At 63.1% G+C, this 17381-nt stretch overlaps 3 protein-coding genes across 3 annotated transcripts; 1 reads left to right on the forward strand and 2 right to left on the reverse strand.

Annotated features, from left to right (window-relative positions):
- Nucleotides 1–706: 706 nt before the first annotated feature.
- MNEG_3939 (hypothetical protein) lies at nt 707–2013 on the reverse strand (the record flags this gene model as incomplete). The annotated part of the gene is made up of 4 exons (XM_014047581.1): nt 707–825; nt 1225–1294; nt 1567–1702; nt 1914–2013. Coding segments are annotated over 4 exons (425 nt in total), but the record flags the coding sequence as incomplete, so codon positions are not given.
- Nucleotides 2014–3881: 1868 nt separating this feature from the next.
- On the forward strand, nt 3882–7630 carry MNEG_3940 (hypothetical protein; the record flags this gene model as incomplete). The annotated part of the gene is made up of 8 exons (XM_014047582.1): nt 3882–4086; nt 4302–4579; nt 4823–4887; nt 5108–5165; nt 5365–5491; nt 6067–6146; nt 6484–6621; nt 7052–7630. The coding sequence occupies 8 exons, from the start codon at nt 3882–3884 to the stop codon at nt 7628–7630; spliced, it is 1530 nt and encodes a 509-aa protein (XP_013903036.1).
- A 2950-nt stretch (nt 7631–10580) lies between these two features.
- On the reverse strand, nt 10581–15377 carry MNEG_3941 (cytochrome P450, family 4, subfamily v, polypeptide 3; the record flags this gene model as incomplete). Its single annotated transcript, XM_014047583.1, has 11 exons — nt 10581–10744; nt 11224–11377; nt 11707–11771; nt 12002–12214; nt 12489–12879; nt 13206–13281; nt 13473–13588; nt 13842–13982; nt 14349–14531; nt 15011–15103; nt 15330–15377. The coding sequence occupies 11 exons, from the start codon at nt 15375–15377 to the stop codon at nt 10581–10583; spliced, it is 1644 nt and encodes a 547-aa protein (XP_013903037.1).
- Between the last annotated feature and the right edge of the window lie 2004 nt (nt 15378–17381).

A 17381-nucleotide genomic window follows, 5' to 3' on the forward strand; every position in this document is an offset into this window, starting at 1 on the left:
CACCTGCTCCAAGCTGTCAAACATGTCCCCCAGCTCCAGGTCTGTGCGCGTGGCAATGAGCGACGCCACGATGGACCCCGCGCTGCTGCCCGCCAGCACGCGCGGCAGCATGCGGTGGTCAAACAGCGCCTTGACCACGCCCTGGGCGGACGGGCGGCGGTATTTTGATGGGGGGGAAGTTGCAATTTGCATTTGGCGTACATCGGTGAGTGTGTATGTGTGATCAATTGGGTGGTCTGTGTTGTAGATACCTGAAGCAAGGGTAGATGACATCGACCAGGTGATGTCGAAACCTAAAGCGTTGATGGTACAAGAAAGCAGGGTGTAGCAGCACGGAGGCACTGCCAGTGGCCGCACCAAAGCCCTGCCCCCCAAAACGGGCGCTCACGATGTGGAAGCTGCCGAGGCTCCCGCCGCCGCTGAGCAGCAGGGCGGTGCGGCCGTACGCGTGGCGGACCTCCCTGCGCAGGCGCAGGCGCAGAAGTGGGGGGAGACGGCCGCGAGTTGAGATGAGTCGGTGGGCCCTCAGAAGCACACGCGCAAAAGTGACACGCGCAGTCACAGGGCCTCAGGGACACAGTCCGCCTTTCGCCTCCACCGCAAGGCAGCGCGGCCAGCCATCCGCTGCTGTCATACAAACCACCTGCCGCGGTGACCCTTGCCCCCAAGCACCAGAGCCCGTGCCGTCGCTGCACGCAACACGCACCGCCCCGGCGCCGCCACCCCGATCTCCTCCCCTATCCCGCCCTCCCCCACTAACCTGAAGAACGTGAGCTTCTCCTCATTGCTGATCCCCGCCTCAGGCCAGTCCGCCAGCGTGGACAGCTGGCAGTGGGGACGAGGAAGACAAGAGGCGCGGCGCCAAAGGGGAGATGTGACATCAGCCGGCGCGGGCAGGCGAGCCGACAGCGCCCCTGACTTGCTGCCATGCACCCAGCGGCAAGCCCGTCTCCGCGACCCCGGTGAGCAGCTGGGTCGTCCGCCGCGTCCCCACCGCACCCCCAACCCCTGCCGGACAGCTCAGCCATCCCTGGCGGACCCGGTCCAGGGTTGAGGGCGTTACCCCTTTGGGGAGCCAGGGTTTTTCCGCTCGCTGCTGGAAAAGCGTGATGTAATGTAATGTAATGTAATGTAATGTAATGTAATGTAATGTAATGTAATGTAATGTAATGTAATGTAATGTAATGTAATGTGTAGACCCCCAGCGTGTGAGTGGGGCCCCACCTGCGTCTTGACCTCCTGTGTCCACTCGCGGATGGCGGAGGGCACCGTGTACGAGTGCTCGTGGAATTGGCTGCGGGGTTGTCGCAAGCAGCGGCAGCGGAGGGGTCGGGGGCGGAAGGTTGGGATTAGCCGCAGCGGCGGCGGTGCAGGCAAGCCTGCCCGCCCCGGAGGGGCAGCGGGCCTCTGGCGCGACACTGCAGCCGCGGAACGTGCGCCTCCAGTCAGACGAGACGCCAAGCCGTCTGGCCGCTAGCCCCTCCCTGGTTTCATGGTTCAGTACACAACACAAGTTCCGTGGTGGGCCGTGTTGGTGGGGGCCGGGGCGCGGCGCGGCGCGCGCACCTCTTGGATATGTTGGCGACGTTGCGCACGAGGTCTGCCCTGAGGCTGAACATCATCTCTCGAATGTTGCCGCCCGCGCGCACCGACTTGAGGTGCGACAGCTTCTGCAGCAGCAGCTTCCGGTCGTACAGCTTGCCTGCAGGAGGGGCGGGGGCGCCGCGCCGCTCGGCTAGTTGTGCATGTGCCTGACCCCGACAACAGCGAACGCAGCGTGACCTCTCAACCCCCACCGCCACAAGGCTGTGCGGGACGGATTGATCCATGCGTGCAAGCGCAAAGAGGTGCTGCTGGCCAGAGCGCTTGCGAGGCCGCGTCAAGCGTGGCTGGCGAGCCGGGCGGGGACGCACCCTCTTGGATGAAGCACCGGCCCCCGAGCCGGTTGTCATCAAGATGGTCCAGCTGCCGCGCCAGCGCCCGCCACTCGGGATAGCTCACGGACGCGCCCATCGCCGCGCGAAGATCGCGCACCCTGCGCGCGCGCTCGTCGTAGCGCTCCCGGACGAGGCGCGCGAGGCTGCGCGCGACGCTGGCCGCGACGAGTGTGCCTGCGGAGCGACGAGACGGGCAAAGCATACGCGCACGTCGTCCGTCCTGGCCGGTGAGAACCCCTTCGAACGCTTTGTCACAACAGTCCAATGTAAGAAACTCCAAGCATTATCCACAACGTTCCAGGCATGCTGTGCCCAGCCAGGTGCTGATGCTGACGGAGAGTCGATATGGCCACGTGGTCTGCCGAGTGCTATATGGAGCTCAGGGCAGGGTGCGGTGCGTGAATTGCACGCATCAAACGCCCTTCTCATCACACAAATTTGTCATGCGGCCCAGAGCAAGCCGCGGACTCACCAGCGATGCCCTGCCATCTTTTGAGCGCCACCAGGCCATACTGCCGGCTCAGGCGGTATATCCAGCCGTTTCTGTCGTTGTTGCTGAACACAGGCTGGAACAGCCAAGCCACCGAATGGGAGAGCTCGGTTTGCAGCCAGGACAACAGGGCGACGGTGAGCCGCCCGCACACAAGGTACAATGACAAGAAACTGCCGATAGGCTTGAAGCACAAGGCCTTCAGGGTCCCAGATAGTGAGACCAGGGAAAGCTGCAGAACGAAGCGGGCTATGGGGTCTGCAGTACTTGTTTTGCTGCGCAAAGCAGCCTTCTTCGGCTTCATCTTCGCGAACTATGATTGGTGACGCAAGGGCCGGGGTTCATCAAAGCAAAACTGCAGCACGTGTGGCGCGGCGGCGGGTGACTCAGTGTGCGCCTTGTCAGAATGGCCATGCAGGGCCTGGTACGGGTACTGTACATGTTGGAACCACAAGTTGCACAAAAAAATCTTATTGTCTAGCCATCCGCTGCATGAGAGGGCAAAATCGCCGCTGGCGCAGGCGGTGAGGGGGACACGACTAGGATCCGTCCGTCTTCAGGCAAATTTGGTCGGATCCCAGCAAGCTACCCGTTGAGCAGCAGGAGAGGGGACTCACGCCCTGGCACGAAGGCCTGCGACTCATGTCGCGTGTGTGCAAAGCACCCGCATAGCATGCCCCTCCGTGTGTGCATCTGTGTGTCCTATGGCGGCGGCCAGGCAGGCCTGCCCAAATGGTGGTGGCAGCAACGACCCTGTCTGCCGCGGTGCTGGCCATCGCACACGTATATTGCAATCCTGAGCATGTCAATACATGGTTCATATCCCGCTGGTGGATTGCGTGGCCACGCAGCCCAGGCGCCACTGGTCAACGCCACCCCCTGTGGGCCAGCAGCACGCCCATGGGTGGGCGCGTCCCCGCATCAACACGTCCATCCCTGTCATGACATACAGGTTTCCGTATGTGACAGCTGCGTGTCAGATGCTGGGAATGATGTGCCGTGCTGAGCCAAGGCGAAGCTTTGTTTGCTGCCCAATTGAAATGATATGCTTCCTGCGACCCCGTAGGGCGGCACGCGCGGGACACGTGCGAACGCATTCAAAGCTGCGGCACTAGTGCATTCTGCCAAGAGGACTCAGAACAGGATCAGAAGCCAACATAAGCAAGCGGATGCGTTGGCCCCCTTCCGCGGACCCATGGACCCTTGCATGTGCCCGGCGAGCGCCCGGTGGCCCACTCAAGCAGCTCCCCAGCCGGTGGCAGTCTCCTCGGGCGCCCCACATGCTGCATCACGAGCCGTTAGCACGCAAGCAGCTGATGTATGTCGTCTTGCGATATCTCTTTGGGCAGACCGGCCAGCGTTGACGAAGGTCACTGGTACTCACCCACGCAGATCGCTAAGCGTCGGGACAGCAAAGCAGTTTGTACCACACGTATTTTTGCCATTTATCAAAGATGCAGCTCGCGCTGCCGTTCGCCCTTCTGCTTGCCCTTGCGGCGGCGGCGCCGCAGGCGGCGCAGGGCGAGGTGGTGCTCGTTTGGGCAGTGACCCGCCACGGCGCCCGCAACGTGCTGCCCAAGAACGCGACCTTGGGGGAGGACGAGGCCACCGGCGGCCCGACGCTGCTGCCGCAGGGCATCAACGGCAGCCGCGCGGCCGGTGGGTGCGCGGGGACGCTTTTGAGACCGCCGTCGTGCCGCCGTGCGCCTGCGCCTCGAGCCCCGCTCGGCAGGAGCCCCCTCCTGCGGGCCGCCCCGTCTGCCCGCAGCGACGCGGCGGCGAGAGCGCCGCTGCCGCCGCCGCGCCAGCAATCCGACGCACAACCCCCCTCTTGCGCGACCCCATTGAACCCCGACGCGTCCTCCCCTCTGCAGGCGCCGCCTTCCGGGACAGGTACCTGGCCCACCCCTCCTGCGCGCTCACCAAGACCTGCCTGTCCCTGCCAGGGGCCGAAATCTACGGCCTGGTCAACACCGCAGGGGTCGGCTTCAGCAACTACGACACCCTTGTCAGATCCAGCTCCCTCGACAGGACCATCAAGTCGGCCGCCGCCTTCCTGAGCGGCGCCTTCCCCACCGCCGCGCCGGCCCCCGCGGCGGCCGCATCGGGCGCGGCCGGCGTGCAGGCGGTGTCGCAAAGCTTCGTCTCGCAGGTGGGGCGCGTGGGCCTGGGGCGAGCTGGGCGGACGGGGCCGGGCGGCGCGGCGTGTTTTGCGACACGCGGCGGCCCCTCAGATTGCCCAGTGCTGCTGGAGCCCGCATGCGCCAGCCCTCCAGGCTTTGCAGATGCATCGCTGCTGGGGCTGCGCGGCACCGCAGTCAACTGGCCCCCCTCCTCACACCTGCGCCCCCCCCCCTTCCCTGGTCTCGTCCACCCCCAAACCCCTTCCCCGAAGCTTCCTCCCATCTACACTGTCGCGGACACGGAGGACTGGACTGTCCGCGCCTACACCAAATGCAGGTGCGCTGGCCACCAACCCGCCACGCCGCCCGACACGGGGCCCCAGCATACATGATGACCCACCCGGCACGGGGGCTCTCATCACCTGCCGAGCAGCCGGCCTGGGGGCTGATCACGCATAAGCGGCGCGACTTTGCTGACTCTGGGCCGGCCAAGCTGAGGCCGCCATAATCTGGGCCGCCCGCCCATATTACGCTGCTGCTCGGCGCGTACGTGCTAGCCTGCCAGATGCGCCCAGCGGCACGCAACCGGCCATCCGTGCCGGCCCTCTGGCCAAGGTGGCCGCAGCACCGCACACCCGTGGCTGCCAAATATGCCGTCGGATCGCTGACCCTTGTTCGCATCCTCCCTGTCAACTCCCAGTTCCTGCACCATCCCTGCACACCAGCCCCACCGAACCCTCCTATTCTTGCCGACCCCCCCCCCCAAACATCGCGGAAAACCCCATAACCTCGCGTTGCGAGCAGCGCCTACCAGGACCGCCTGCTGCAGTGGTTCCAGTCCGACGAGTTCACAGCAAAGGAGGCCGAGACCAAGGCGACGCGCGAGGCGGTCGGCGCGCGGGCGCCCAACCTGGACGTGTCTCTGACCAACTGGTGGAACGGTGCGTTCAGGGTTTTGGTCCTGGGGTTTTGTTGTGGGGTTTGGGTCTGGGGCTTAGTCACAGCGTTTAGTCACGGGGTTTGATCACAAGGTTGAGTCACAGGTTTGGTTGTGGGGTTGAGTTGCGGGTTTGAGTTACGGGGCTTGTTTCTGGGTTCAGAAGGGGTCGTGCATCGAAGCGTGGGAGCAACTCGTCCCTCTTGGCCTGTGCATGGAGAGTGGTCACAGAGATGGCTGGTCTCCGTCTTATGGGGGTGTTGCACATCGCACGTGGAATCAGGGGGCATAAGGGGCGGGGCCAACCTCCAGCAGGGCCAATGGGGTGATCCCCGCGGGCCTAGGGCCGCCATGGAGCCGGGCGGGCGTGCAAACGGCAGCGCCTGAGCCTCCATCTGTGCACGACGTGCTCACGCCCTGCATGCGTTTTGCGCATCCGCCGCTAGTCTCAGACGCTTGCGGCCCGTTTGCCTCCCACCCCTTTAAAGCGGCACTTATGCGGCCCCACCACGCACGTATGTACCCACGTCCCGCCAACTCATGCGCCACGCTCGCATCCCCCCCACCCCCACCCAACAGTCTTTGACGCCTTCAACGTGTGGCGCAAGTACGGCGTCGGCGACGCGATGCCAGACATACCCGCCACCCAGTTCAAGCAGGTACGGGCTCCGTCCTCTGGGGCCGCTGCGGCTGCAGCTTGCGCCTCTATTCCTACCTGCGAACGAGCACTCGCGCTGCCATGGCCTCTGCGAACATAGCACCTTTGTTTGCTGGCTGGGTCCTGCCGAAAGCAAGAAAGCCAGCTGTTGCTCAGCACGGCTTGAGCGCCGCGCATCCCGGGGACCCAACTTCGTTTCCCACAGCCGCTGGCACTGCCAAAGCAGCCCCGCGCACGCGTTGAACAAACACGCGCGCGTGTGTGCATCCCCAGGTGTCTTGAGTGGGGCTTCCACATTCTCACACCTGCGTCCCCCGATCCGCATACCCCACGATCAGGTGTCCGCGATTGCCGAGTGGCTGGAGACCGCCAAGATGAGGTCAAACCTCACAGGCAATGGCCTGGGGGGGCCGCTCCTTGGTGACATCATCGCACGCCTGCAGGCGGCCGCGGACGCCGTCACGGCCGGAGACAGGGTGCGTGCACAGGGGCGGGGGGCTCCACGAGGCAGCGGCACAGGCCACAGGCCGCGTAATTCAAGCACGCACGTGTGCCGTGAATGACGACCGCAGCAGGGCCCTAGCTGCCAGGGGCGCTTGCATGCCTCCGCGCCTGTTGCAATCAGCTCCCCGGATGTTGGCAGCCTTGCTGCGCCCTGACCTGCCCTGTCGCGCCTTTTGACTTGGCCAGGATCAAAACAGCACTGTTGCTCCCTAAGCCGTCGCAACCCATGGCTGCTCCTTGCACGCAACCGCTCCTAAGAAGACCGCCTGCTTCATTCCTCCCTGCCCCCCACCATTCCATCAGGCCCACTTCTACCGCCTCTTGCTGACGTCAGGCCACTACAACACCCAGCTCGGCCTCCTCGCCGCCATGGCCCTCGACACCGCCCTCACACCCGTGCAGCTTCCCTGGCTGGCCACCCTGCCAGCCACGTCAGCGGTGCTCGCCTTCGAGCTCCACCACGGCCCCTGGAACGGCAGCGCCACCGGCCACCTGCTCGCGGTACGCCTGGTGTTCCAAAACGGCCCAAACGCGGAGTACCAGGCCGTTCCCCTGCCTCAGTGCTCAACTGGCGGCGCGGCCGCCAGCGACACGGCGGCCGCCGCGGCCGCCGAGGCGCTCGCGGGTCCGGGGGCGTGCGAGCTTTCCGCTTTCTCTCGTGCGTACGGTGGTGCGGGGATTGACAAGCTGGGGGCATGGTGCGAGGCGTGCCGCAACAACCAGACCAACGGGTGCGTCGCCTACCGGGCCCGCCAGGGCGGCGCCAACGGCGCAGCGGCGGTGCAGGGCGCCGGCGGCGCCGGCGGGGGCGAGGCCTGGAAGATCGCCGTGAGCGTGGTGGCCAGCGTGGCGGGCACGGCGGCGCTGGCCGCGGCCGCGTTTGCTCTGTTCCTCAGGAAAGAGCGCTCCAAGCGGCGCCCAATGCACTCCGCGCCGCTGGTGGGGGATGAGAAGCCCGGCGCTTTCGCCAACACTCTGTGAACGCGGTGCCGTCTTTTGTGTTGCCATGTCGCATGCGATGCCGGCCCCACGACGGGCTCAGGCCATGGCGGTGGTTGTCATCATCATCAAATTTATCACTTGTCTCTACACGCAGCTCTGGATCGCCTTCACTTGGCGTCGTAGCTTGCCATCTTTCACAGCGCATCGATCATAATTTGCCGTTCCGTGCTCACACGCCACGTGGAATTCTGCGTGCCGCCGCGCGCTCTGCCGTTCCTCGCACCACAGAACCAGTTACAGTCCTCGTTGCAACGCTCGCGCACGCCTTGGGATCATTCCAGGCGGCAGACCCTCAGCTCCGCGCCGCCCTGCGCGGCTGCCCTATCGCCCTAAAGCAACCCACAGGTGCTAAGCTCCCTCTTTGCCCCTGCTGTCGTGTCTCACTTGAGCTTGTGTCTCTCACAGCGGTCGCCCGTCAAATATTCAGCAATACTGCTTCACTCTGATTCTGCGCCCCCCTTCTGGCGCCATCCCGTGCCCATTTCAATCGTTGCTGCGCATGCGAGCCATTGCGTGTGCGTGGCCAAGCGCTTCAAAGCGCCTGGAAGCGCGCGGTCGCCGCATGTGCATGCCGTCGATTCTCCTGGTCATGTGCATTGTTGGCGGCGTCGCGAACCGCTTTGACAGCCAGCTGTGCTCGCGTGTTGCTGTCATCAGCTTTTGAAGGCCTGTCTGTGGGGGCGACACACTGGAGGCCACCGCCATGCCAACCACAGTACAGCCACCTGCAATACCAATCAACACGCGTGACAGCGCCTGCAATGGCTGTCCCCCGGGTGCCAGACAGTGCCCACTGGGCGCGACCAAGTCCAGCAAGTGGCTTCTGTTAGTTTGCCTTGATTTGCCAGCACGACGCTGTGCCCTTGCTTTCGCCTGCCAACGCTGTTGCGGCCTGTGCTTGTATGAAGCTCCTCCTGGCCTGAACCACCTCCCCCGGGTATCTGGCTTGCATATTCAACGCGCCGTTGCTGAAGACTTGTGGCTGCATCTGGGATGTTTTTAGCGGCAGTTGGTGCCCGTATTAAGTACCTTGCACCCCACGCGGGGCTCCATTCCGCCACAAGATTTGTGTGATCCCCCATACACTTCTGAAGACGAGCCCTTCCACACAATTCGTGTCAAATCACATCAGCCAGGTGCATGTGAGCCTTACATGTGCCCTGAAACTGTCATCAGCAGTTCAGACACAGGCAGCCTGTAACTCGGCTGGTGAGCACCCCAAAGGGCTCCCAGCACAGCGTGCTCCAGTCAGTCAACAGGGCCAGGGCATGACAACACCAATGTGCTTGTCACCCCCCTCACAGCCACACACACACACACACACACACACACACACACACACAACACCAAAAGGCAGCTTCCCTACAAACCAGTGGCGGTACTGCCACCCCAGCAGGCGCCAGCCCGTGCGAGGCACCAATCGCGTGTGGACAGTGCATGACCGACAACTAGATGTGCCCGCATCCCCAGGTGCACACATCACAAGGCTCTTTGGAACAAGGCAGGGCTGCATCAGGGTTTAGGGGTGCCACCCTATTCGCCCGCTTGCAACAGTGCTGTCACAGGCTCTGATGACATCAGCTGCACCGGGTGGTGTGGGGCGGCGCAAGCAGAATCTTTCCCCGCCCGAACACACAGCAGCTACAGTGCATGACACCATGCACCATGCCTGCCTTGCGCCGGCCGCTAGCGCAGCTTGTGTCGATCTGGTGATGATTGGGGCATCCGCTTCATCCGCCCGCTGCCACGCATCCAACCCCCACAGCTTGAGAACCCGGCCCACGGCCCAGTGGGGCCTCATGGGGCCGAGGCCTCTTCAGGACATGGCCGGGATTCATGGCCTGTCGCTTGACGCCCAACGACGTACACACCTTGAGCACGGGGCTGTTGCCGCCCCACGCACATCGCGCAGACGGTTTGCCAGCTGCAGCTCGCTTTCTTGCTGATTCAATTCCGGCGCCGCACCTGCCAAGGTCAGTGCTCACCAGCTAGCCATGTTCAAAGTCACATGGCCCTACCGCCGCCTTTGTTTTCGTCATGCACACTGTAGGGGTCAGTTGGGATATGCGCGCTGCAGAGTGGAACTGATGTGTTGAAATGCGGTGGCGTGTGGAGTGATGGATGAATCTGTGGGAGCCGTGACTAGTCACTTGCCTGCGTGATGATGCATGATTGTGCATGTCAACTGTCCAGCACCAAATCCCGGCTGGGCCTCCGCGCCAATCGTGCACGACAGCAGCTGCATGCAAAAAATGGATGGCAGACAGCCTCCCTAAGTATGTAATTCTTCTTAGCAGGTTGCCTTCACGCACGTTGGCTGGGGTTGGGGGCGCCCATACCGATCCAATTGGGCCCAGGTTCTGAAAAAGGGCGCAGGTCCGGCATCCGGCGGCGAGCGGCATCGTGCCTCCAAGTGGGAGCGGCCGGGGACAGTCCGTCGCAGCTTGTTCCCTGCAATAAATGCGCTCCCCTGTCGCATGTTCTCAACAACTGCGACCTTCCACAGCGTGTCCCGGATCACTGCCACCTGTGGCAGTTTACCACAGTGTGTTTTTGACAATGCACTCTGCCGCTGGTACTGCAGCACTTAACTGAATTGTGGATTGGGGGCCTGGCCGCCGGCGCCAGTGGTATAAGAAAGGGGCTATCTGATTGCAGCGCCCATTACCGCAGCAGCGCAAGTTCTTGAAATTTGCACCACAGGCGCCGGTCCGGTCTGCGCAGGCACGGGCGAAACGGCTGCGCTGCCGACACAATCAGCCGCACAGGATTCAAAAACACAGACTGCAAGCGGGCACGGCTGTGCGCAACGCCACGCGACCTCGTAACTCATGCGAGCAGGCGGCAGGCAGCCCATGATCCACCCTCGCACTTGCCCCGTCAAATGGAGTCGCGCAGGCGGCCTCTGCCATCCGCGCAGGCGGCCGCGTCATCGCCGCGTCACGCGTACAGGCACGCCGCCCTTGGGGTGCACCGTGACAGACACCAGCATCTCCTCGGGCCCCCGACCCGCATACTCCAGCTTGAAGCGGCCGTACACCATTGCCAGGATCGTCTTGGCCTCCAGCATAGCGAAACGCGCCCCGATGCAGTCTGGGGTTGTCAGGACGAGCCGGGGGGATGAGCACGCAGCGGAATCGAGCAGGCGGGTGACGAGGATGGCAGGAAGTGTGGGGGCGCGGCTGGGGAAGAGAGGGAGAAACGTTCGTGCCCTTTGGTGTGGTGCATGCTGCACGGCAGCCCCCTGGCTGCCCCCACAACCTCTGTGTTGCGCAGCTTCCAGTCTTCTGTTAATTGATGGCTCCATGCAGGCTCGGCTGTTTGGTTTCCCCCCATCAGCACCAAAGGCTGCAGACCGCATCAATCCCCAAGCCAGCCGACAGCCCGTGCGATCGCGCGCAGCAAACAGGTAACTCACACCCCTACCTGCTCACACCCCTCCCGGCCATGGGCGGCTGCTCGTTCAAATACATCCTGGGCTTTCCACAGTTGCGCGCTGCTCCCCTGGCACCCTGCTGGACTTCCTGGCTCCCTCAACCCCAGCCCCCACCACCCTGACCGCCACCACCCACCGCGCGGTCCCCTGGAAAAGGGCATGTAGGAGTAGGGGTGCACCCCCTCAGCCGCGCCAGCGGGGTCCTCCCACCGCTCAGGCCGCCACTGGTCAGCATCAGGGCCCCAGGCGGCCGGGTCTGTGTGCTGCAGGTAGGGGCCCACCACGAGCACCTTGGGTTTGGAGGGTGGGGGGGTGAGGAGGTACGGGTGCGAGCAGAAAGCGAACATGGACGCCACCTGGGGGCGGCCGAGCGCGCTGCTGACGATCAAAGTGAAGCAGGCAGGGGCGGGGCGAAGTACGGCTGGGGGGGGCAGCGGCCAGGCTGGCGCAGGGTGTTGCTGGTCACGTGCCATGACTGGGCTCCGCTGGAAACCAGGGGTCAGTGGGGGGGTGCACGCTGGCACCTGCAGTAAGCGTGCACCCCCTCAGGCATGCACCCCCTGAACCCTGAACCCTGAAATCTACACCATGATAAAGGGCCACTGGCTCCCCGCCGCACCTTGCCGGAGGTGTCGTAGCCGCGCAGGCTGCTGCCCTCGGGGCCCCACCGCGCCAGCAAGCCGACTGGGAGCGAGGGGCGCAGCGGCAGGCACAGCGCAGCTCAGCTGTGTTTAGGGCCAAGGCAAGCTGCGGCTGGCAAACGCACAGCGCAGCCACTTGACAGCAGCTCAGAGCTGACCGTCTATTCATAACGCCCTATGCTCCTGAGCCGACCAGATAAGGTCGCAAGCCGCAATCAAACAGCACTCATATCAGGTCAACGCATGATTCAAACTCCAACCCCACCCACCCACCAGGGGGCCTCAGTCTGAGCGTCTCCTTCAAGACACAGGTCATGTACCGCATCTCATTCAGCTGCTGCCAGCTGGGGCGCACCGCCGCAGCGGCGGCGCCGCCAGCATCGGCCCGAGGCGGCGGCCCCAGCACCGAAGCCACCTCCTCCGCCAGCTTCCTCTCGGCTTCCGGGTTTTGGCAGAGGTAGTTGACCGTCCAAGCCACCAAGGCCGCTGCATCAATGACAGATAGGTGGGGTGGTACAGAGTAGCGAAGCATGCACACGTGGGAAAACGAAGGCGGGCGTTTGTGCGTCACAAGACGCCGACGAGCGTCCTCTGAGGTGCGGTTCGTCAGCGTCTAGTTGAATGGAAGTGCTTGTGCGCGCAAGGAGGCTTTGGGCAATATTGCGATGTGCCACAAGGCTGGCAAGTCGTCTGCGGAGGCAGGAAGTTCACAGTGCAGACCAAAACGAACACCGCAGTGCACGAAACACCATGTGCGCACCTGTGGTGTCATGGCCGGCCGCGAAGAACGTCATCAGCTGGTCTCTCAGGGTGCCCACGTCGATGGTGCCGCCGCCCTGGCCGGCGCTGTACTGCACTGCAATATCCAGAATGGTGCGGCCGCCGCCAGTGCCGCTCGGGCTGGCGCCCCTGCTGCTGCCGCCGCGCTGCTCGTCGTGCCCCTCACCCGCGTGCGCGGGGCAACCAGCGGGCGCCGCGGCCTCCACGGCGGCGTGCATCGGGCAGCCGCCGCCAGGGGACGGCGAGCCACTGCTGGTGGGGGTGCCGCTAGTGCTGGTGGTAGCGCTGTTAGAGCCGCCGAGTGCTGCCGCGTCCACGCCCATTGCCTTGAGGCGGCGGTGCAGGATCTCCATGATCAGTGCAGTGTACTCCTGGGTGGGAGAAAATGTTGGAGGGGGGTGCCAGTTCGAGGGGTTGATCGGGCTAGCCAGAGGGAAGAAATGCAAAGGTGGAATAATGTGGAGAGCGCAGGGTGTGATGAAAAGTATGTGGATAGACGCGGCGCAGGTGGAGGTGGCTTCTGAATCAACCAATCCTGTTGATGCACCAATACATGGTGTTTTGGATTTATATAAACCGCTGCATCACTGTCAATTGCTGCAGCGCGCCAACCGCCTGCACAACCGCATGCAGAAGCTTCCTTCATGCCCTCAGCCTGCGCAAGACGGCATTGCCGCTCATCGCCGCGAGCGCGCACCCTGTTGAGCCGCTCTGTCTTGGCCTTGTTCCATGGCAGGTTCTTGGTCCAGTTGATGCTGGGGTTGTCCAGGAAGCTACGCAGGCAGGCCGGAAGGGGTACAGGCACAGGAAATCACTGATTAACATCGCGCGGCAGCATCTACAAATTTCACGCATAACCTCCGTCAGTCCACCCCCCACAAAGCCTTAGATTGCATGTTGCCGACGGATCGGATGCAATCCAGATACACACCATCCCGTGTCAGCCATCCCGCGGCGGGCTCACTGGGTGACGTGGCGTCCAAGGTTGGAGAAGGCCGCGTACAGCGGGTGGGTCAGCCCTGCCTCTCCGAGGAAAAGGGCCTCCTCGCCAAAGCCCACCTTCAGGATCACCTCCAGGGTCTGGTTACAAGGGGGGGGGGGGAGGTGAAATGCTTGGTGTCCGAGCCTTTGGGGCTCCAGTCTTTGGGGCTCCAGTCTTTGACGATTAATGAGGTGCACGCGAAGCGTGTTGTGTTGCTCCCAGTGTGGTGGGCTCTGTCATGGCGAATTGACGTGCAGCGCAAACACCATCTGTCAATTGTACAGATCCAACAAAAGCTCTGCAGCAGCGGCTCGACACCTAGCCGCAACCGCGGCCCTGCCCCGCACCCACCAGCAGGATGGCGAGCTGGTGCATCATCACCACGCCCGCCTGCGCGCCCGCCGCCGCTTCTGGGGGCCGCCCCTCCGCCGTGGCGGCTGCGGCCGCGGCCTCCGCCTCGTCGGCTGCCGCCTCCAAACAGTCGACAAGATGCTGCAGTGGGGCATCGAGCGGGCAGGTGTGAAGGGGCGAACATGAGCGGCGCGAAGGGGGGAGGGGCGAGGAAGAGGGGAAATTGTGAACACAAGGTACCTTGCATGGGCTGCAAAACAGCGGTGGTTGCCCAACCTGCAGCCACAGCGAGGCGGCTCATACAATGCGACGCAACTGGGGGGGCGACTGACAGCGACGTCTGCAATTGAGGGCAAAGTCTGTAGTCAACCGCAAAAATCACTGCCTCCAATCTCCCGGTGGCCAGCCAGACTGCACCCCATCTCCCACATCGCACACCCTGCCGCCCACCGCAACCGCCAGCCTGCAGTGCAGGCCGGACCGGCGCCCCCCCCCCCACACACAAACCTGCGTGCAGTCCACGAACTGGGGCACCGCCTCCCGCAGGAAGGCGCTGGCAAAGCCCGGGTTGAAGGCGTCGCGCTGGCCCTTCCAGACCGCGCCCTCTGTGAGCACCATGGACTGGGCGCCCAGGAGGGGCAGCAGGTCCATGTAGCGCGGGGACTTGGGGAGCTGCTGGATCTCGTAGACCTTTCGGGTTGGTGGTGTGTGTGTGAGTGTGTGCGCATGTGTGTGTGTGTGTGTGTGTGTGTGTGTGTGTGTTTGTGTGCGTGTGTGTGCGTGCGTGTGTGTGTGTGTGTGCGTGTGTGTGTGCGCGTGCGAGTGTGTGTGTGTGTGTGCGCGCGTGCGTGTGTGTGTGCGTGTGTGTGCGTGTGTGTGTTTGTGTGCGTGTGCATGCGTATGTGCGTGTGTGTGAGAGAGAAAGAGAGCACGACGTATCAGTTGGTCTGTATGAAGGGACCCTGGACCCAGGGGGTGGCGACAACTGCAAGACAGGGGGCCAACAAGGGAGCCAGACAGGACCGCACGGCCCGCGCATGCGTCTGGGGGTGATGCCAAGCAACATGGGGATATCTGTTCCAGGAATGGAACCCCGTGCCGATCGTGTGCACCGTCGCCTCGGGCTGACAGGGCAGCAGTACATCCGCGGGTGGGCCACTCGGCCTCACCTCGCGTATCGCGTCTGGATCCGTGACAACCAGCACAGGCGGCCCCCCTGGCACCTGCCACTCCACGAAAGGCCCATACGCGCGTGCCCAGTCCTGCAGAATTGGGGAGAAGAGGTGTCGCGCGGCCGATTGAGGGTGGTGCGGTGTGGTGCGGTGCGGCCGAACAGGGTAGTTGGGGGAGGTGGTATGCTGCTATCTGCCCAGCTGCTCACGAACATCACATGGGCGCGACTCTGGATTGGTTTGCCCGTCATTTTCGGCGGCTGGCGGACAGCACCCCTTCAGCGGCGCGCTGAAACGCTGTGCCGTGCTGCCCCACCTGCAGAAGCGTCTCCAGGTTGCCGCCTGAGAAAAAGTGGGACGCCATCGCCGGCGCATGCATCAGCAGCGGCCACTCCGGCGGCCGCGGCGGCTGGAATAAGGGCGAGGCGGCGTCGCCGCCACCGCCGCCGCCGCTGCTTGCTGGGCCGCGGCTGCCTGCTGTGGTGGCAGCCTGGGCAGCCAACAGCACCCGGCGCTCGCGGCGACAGGGCGGGCAAGTCGGTCCAGCAGCTGCGCGCCGGGATCTGTACAAGAAAGTGGGTATGTGTGGATGTTGCACACAATGGTTCGCAGCTCGACATCTGCGCCGCTGCTCTGGGCTCGGCGGGGAAGGGCGCATGCGGGTGCATCAAAGCAGCACGAGCAGTAACGTGTGGTGACGCTGTCGCGCGATGCTCGTTGGGCAAGCAGCAGGTGCGTGCGAGCTATCGACCACATAAGTACCTCCGTGAGCGTCCATGGCTGGCATGGCTCCCTCCGGCGGGCCCGCTGCTGAGATGACGAGCATCCATCGTCGAGTTATAGCTCCTTCACGTCGCGCTGATGTACTCAATTGGAAACAATTGAGATGGATAACGAATGAGCTGTCATGCGTGTCTCACAAGAGCAGTCCGCGTGGCTGATTGCAGACGTGGGTGCTACGTAGTGCCACGAGTGGTGACATGCATGACTCAACCCAGGCTTGCTACCACCATTTACGGAGGTTTATTGCGGATCGGCGTCGTTATAACGACGTTGTTGATGTGCAGTGGGCTCGAGACAGTTGGGCAGTTTTCCCCACTGCCTCTCACCTCCAGGCATGCGCCAGGCACCACCTCTCAACACATGTGACCAAGTCCTCCTGCACCATGGAGCGTGCAAGCCCTCAGCCGAATCTCAACAATGAGCAGATGGAAGGGGACACCCACTTACAAGTCTTCCACAGGATTGACGGTGGAGCGCAGCACATGCCGCCAACATTTGGAGATGCGGGTTTCCTTGCGCAAGTGCCTGAATTGCAAGCCCATGTTTCTCACACTCCGGGTTCACTCCCCTCATGAACAACCCATGATTGGTTGGACACCCAAGTCATCACGAGGGCAGAACACATATGCTTCACAGGATCTGGGCGAATTGCAGCACATGCAGCCGACAACTTGCTGCAGGTGCGGTTGGCGCAATGTGCACGAAAAAACCGATTTCCGACCGACAGGCGCACCCCGCCCCTCGGACCCAGATGACGGAAAATCATCGCCCTGGTGAACTTGCTGGTTTCATGGCTCCAGAGCAGCAGCAGAGGGGGGTTCGCCCTCTGCTCGCATCCCACTACCACCCTCATGGGAATCTTTCCTCCCCGGCAGCTCCCCGCTGCTCCCCCTCCCCCCACCCACGCAAAGTCACGACCCTTTCCACCCCCATCCCTGCACTCCGTACCCCAAAAATTATGCATTGAGCACGTGCTGGTCGGGCTGCTTGTGTGCTGCGGCATTGAGGCAAACAGGTAGGCCTAAGGGCATTCCTACCTGAAGGTAGCGGCCATCAGGTGCGGTAACATCGCGAGCTCAGCGGAACAGTCAGTCCGACATAACATGCTCGCTGCAGGCCGTTTGAGTGTAGGCATGGGGCTGTCAATTACTGTGAGCTGTCACTTACAGCACAGAGGGGAGCAAGACGAGTGGGGCATAGGCGCATACGGGACGTGGCAAATGGCAAACATGAGATTTCGCCACAACAGTGGGAAACCTCTCGAGGCCATTATCACAGACAAGCAAAGGGGCAGCAGGCAGACAACGCATGCATAAGAGGCCAGAAAATCATCCATTCAAAGGGAAGCCTTGTGGTCACCAGGCATCAATAATGTGGCGAGAACCCTGACAGCAAAACCCAAGCAATGATTAGGCCCTAGCCTGAAGTAGGGTTCAAAGAGCCCCGCCCCAGCCGCAGCGATCGGTGCATGCATGAGCAAAGCAGTCCCTGAATTTATTCTAGATGTATGTACACCTCGGGAATGGCGGGGTCTGCAGTGGCGGGCGATTCAGGCGCGGCCAACCGCCCATGCATAAACTCTGGC

This window comes from Monoraphidium neglectum, assembly GCF_000611645.1.
Source record: "Monoraphidium neglectum strain SAG 48.87 unplaced genomic scaffold scaffold00521, whole genome shotgun sequence".
NCBI lineage: Eukaryota > Viridiplantae > Chlorophyta > Chlorophyceae > Sphaeropleales > Selenastraceae > Monoraphidium > Monoraphidium neglectum.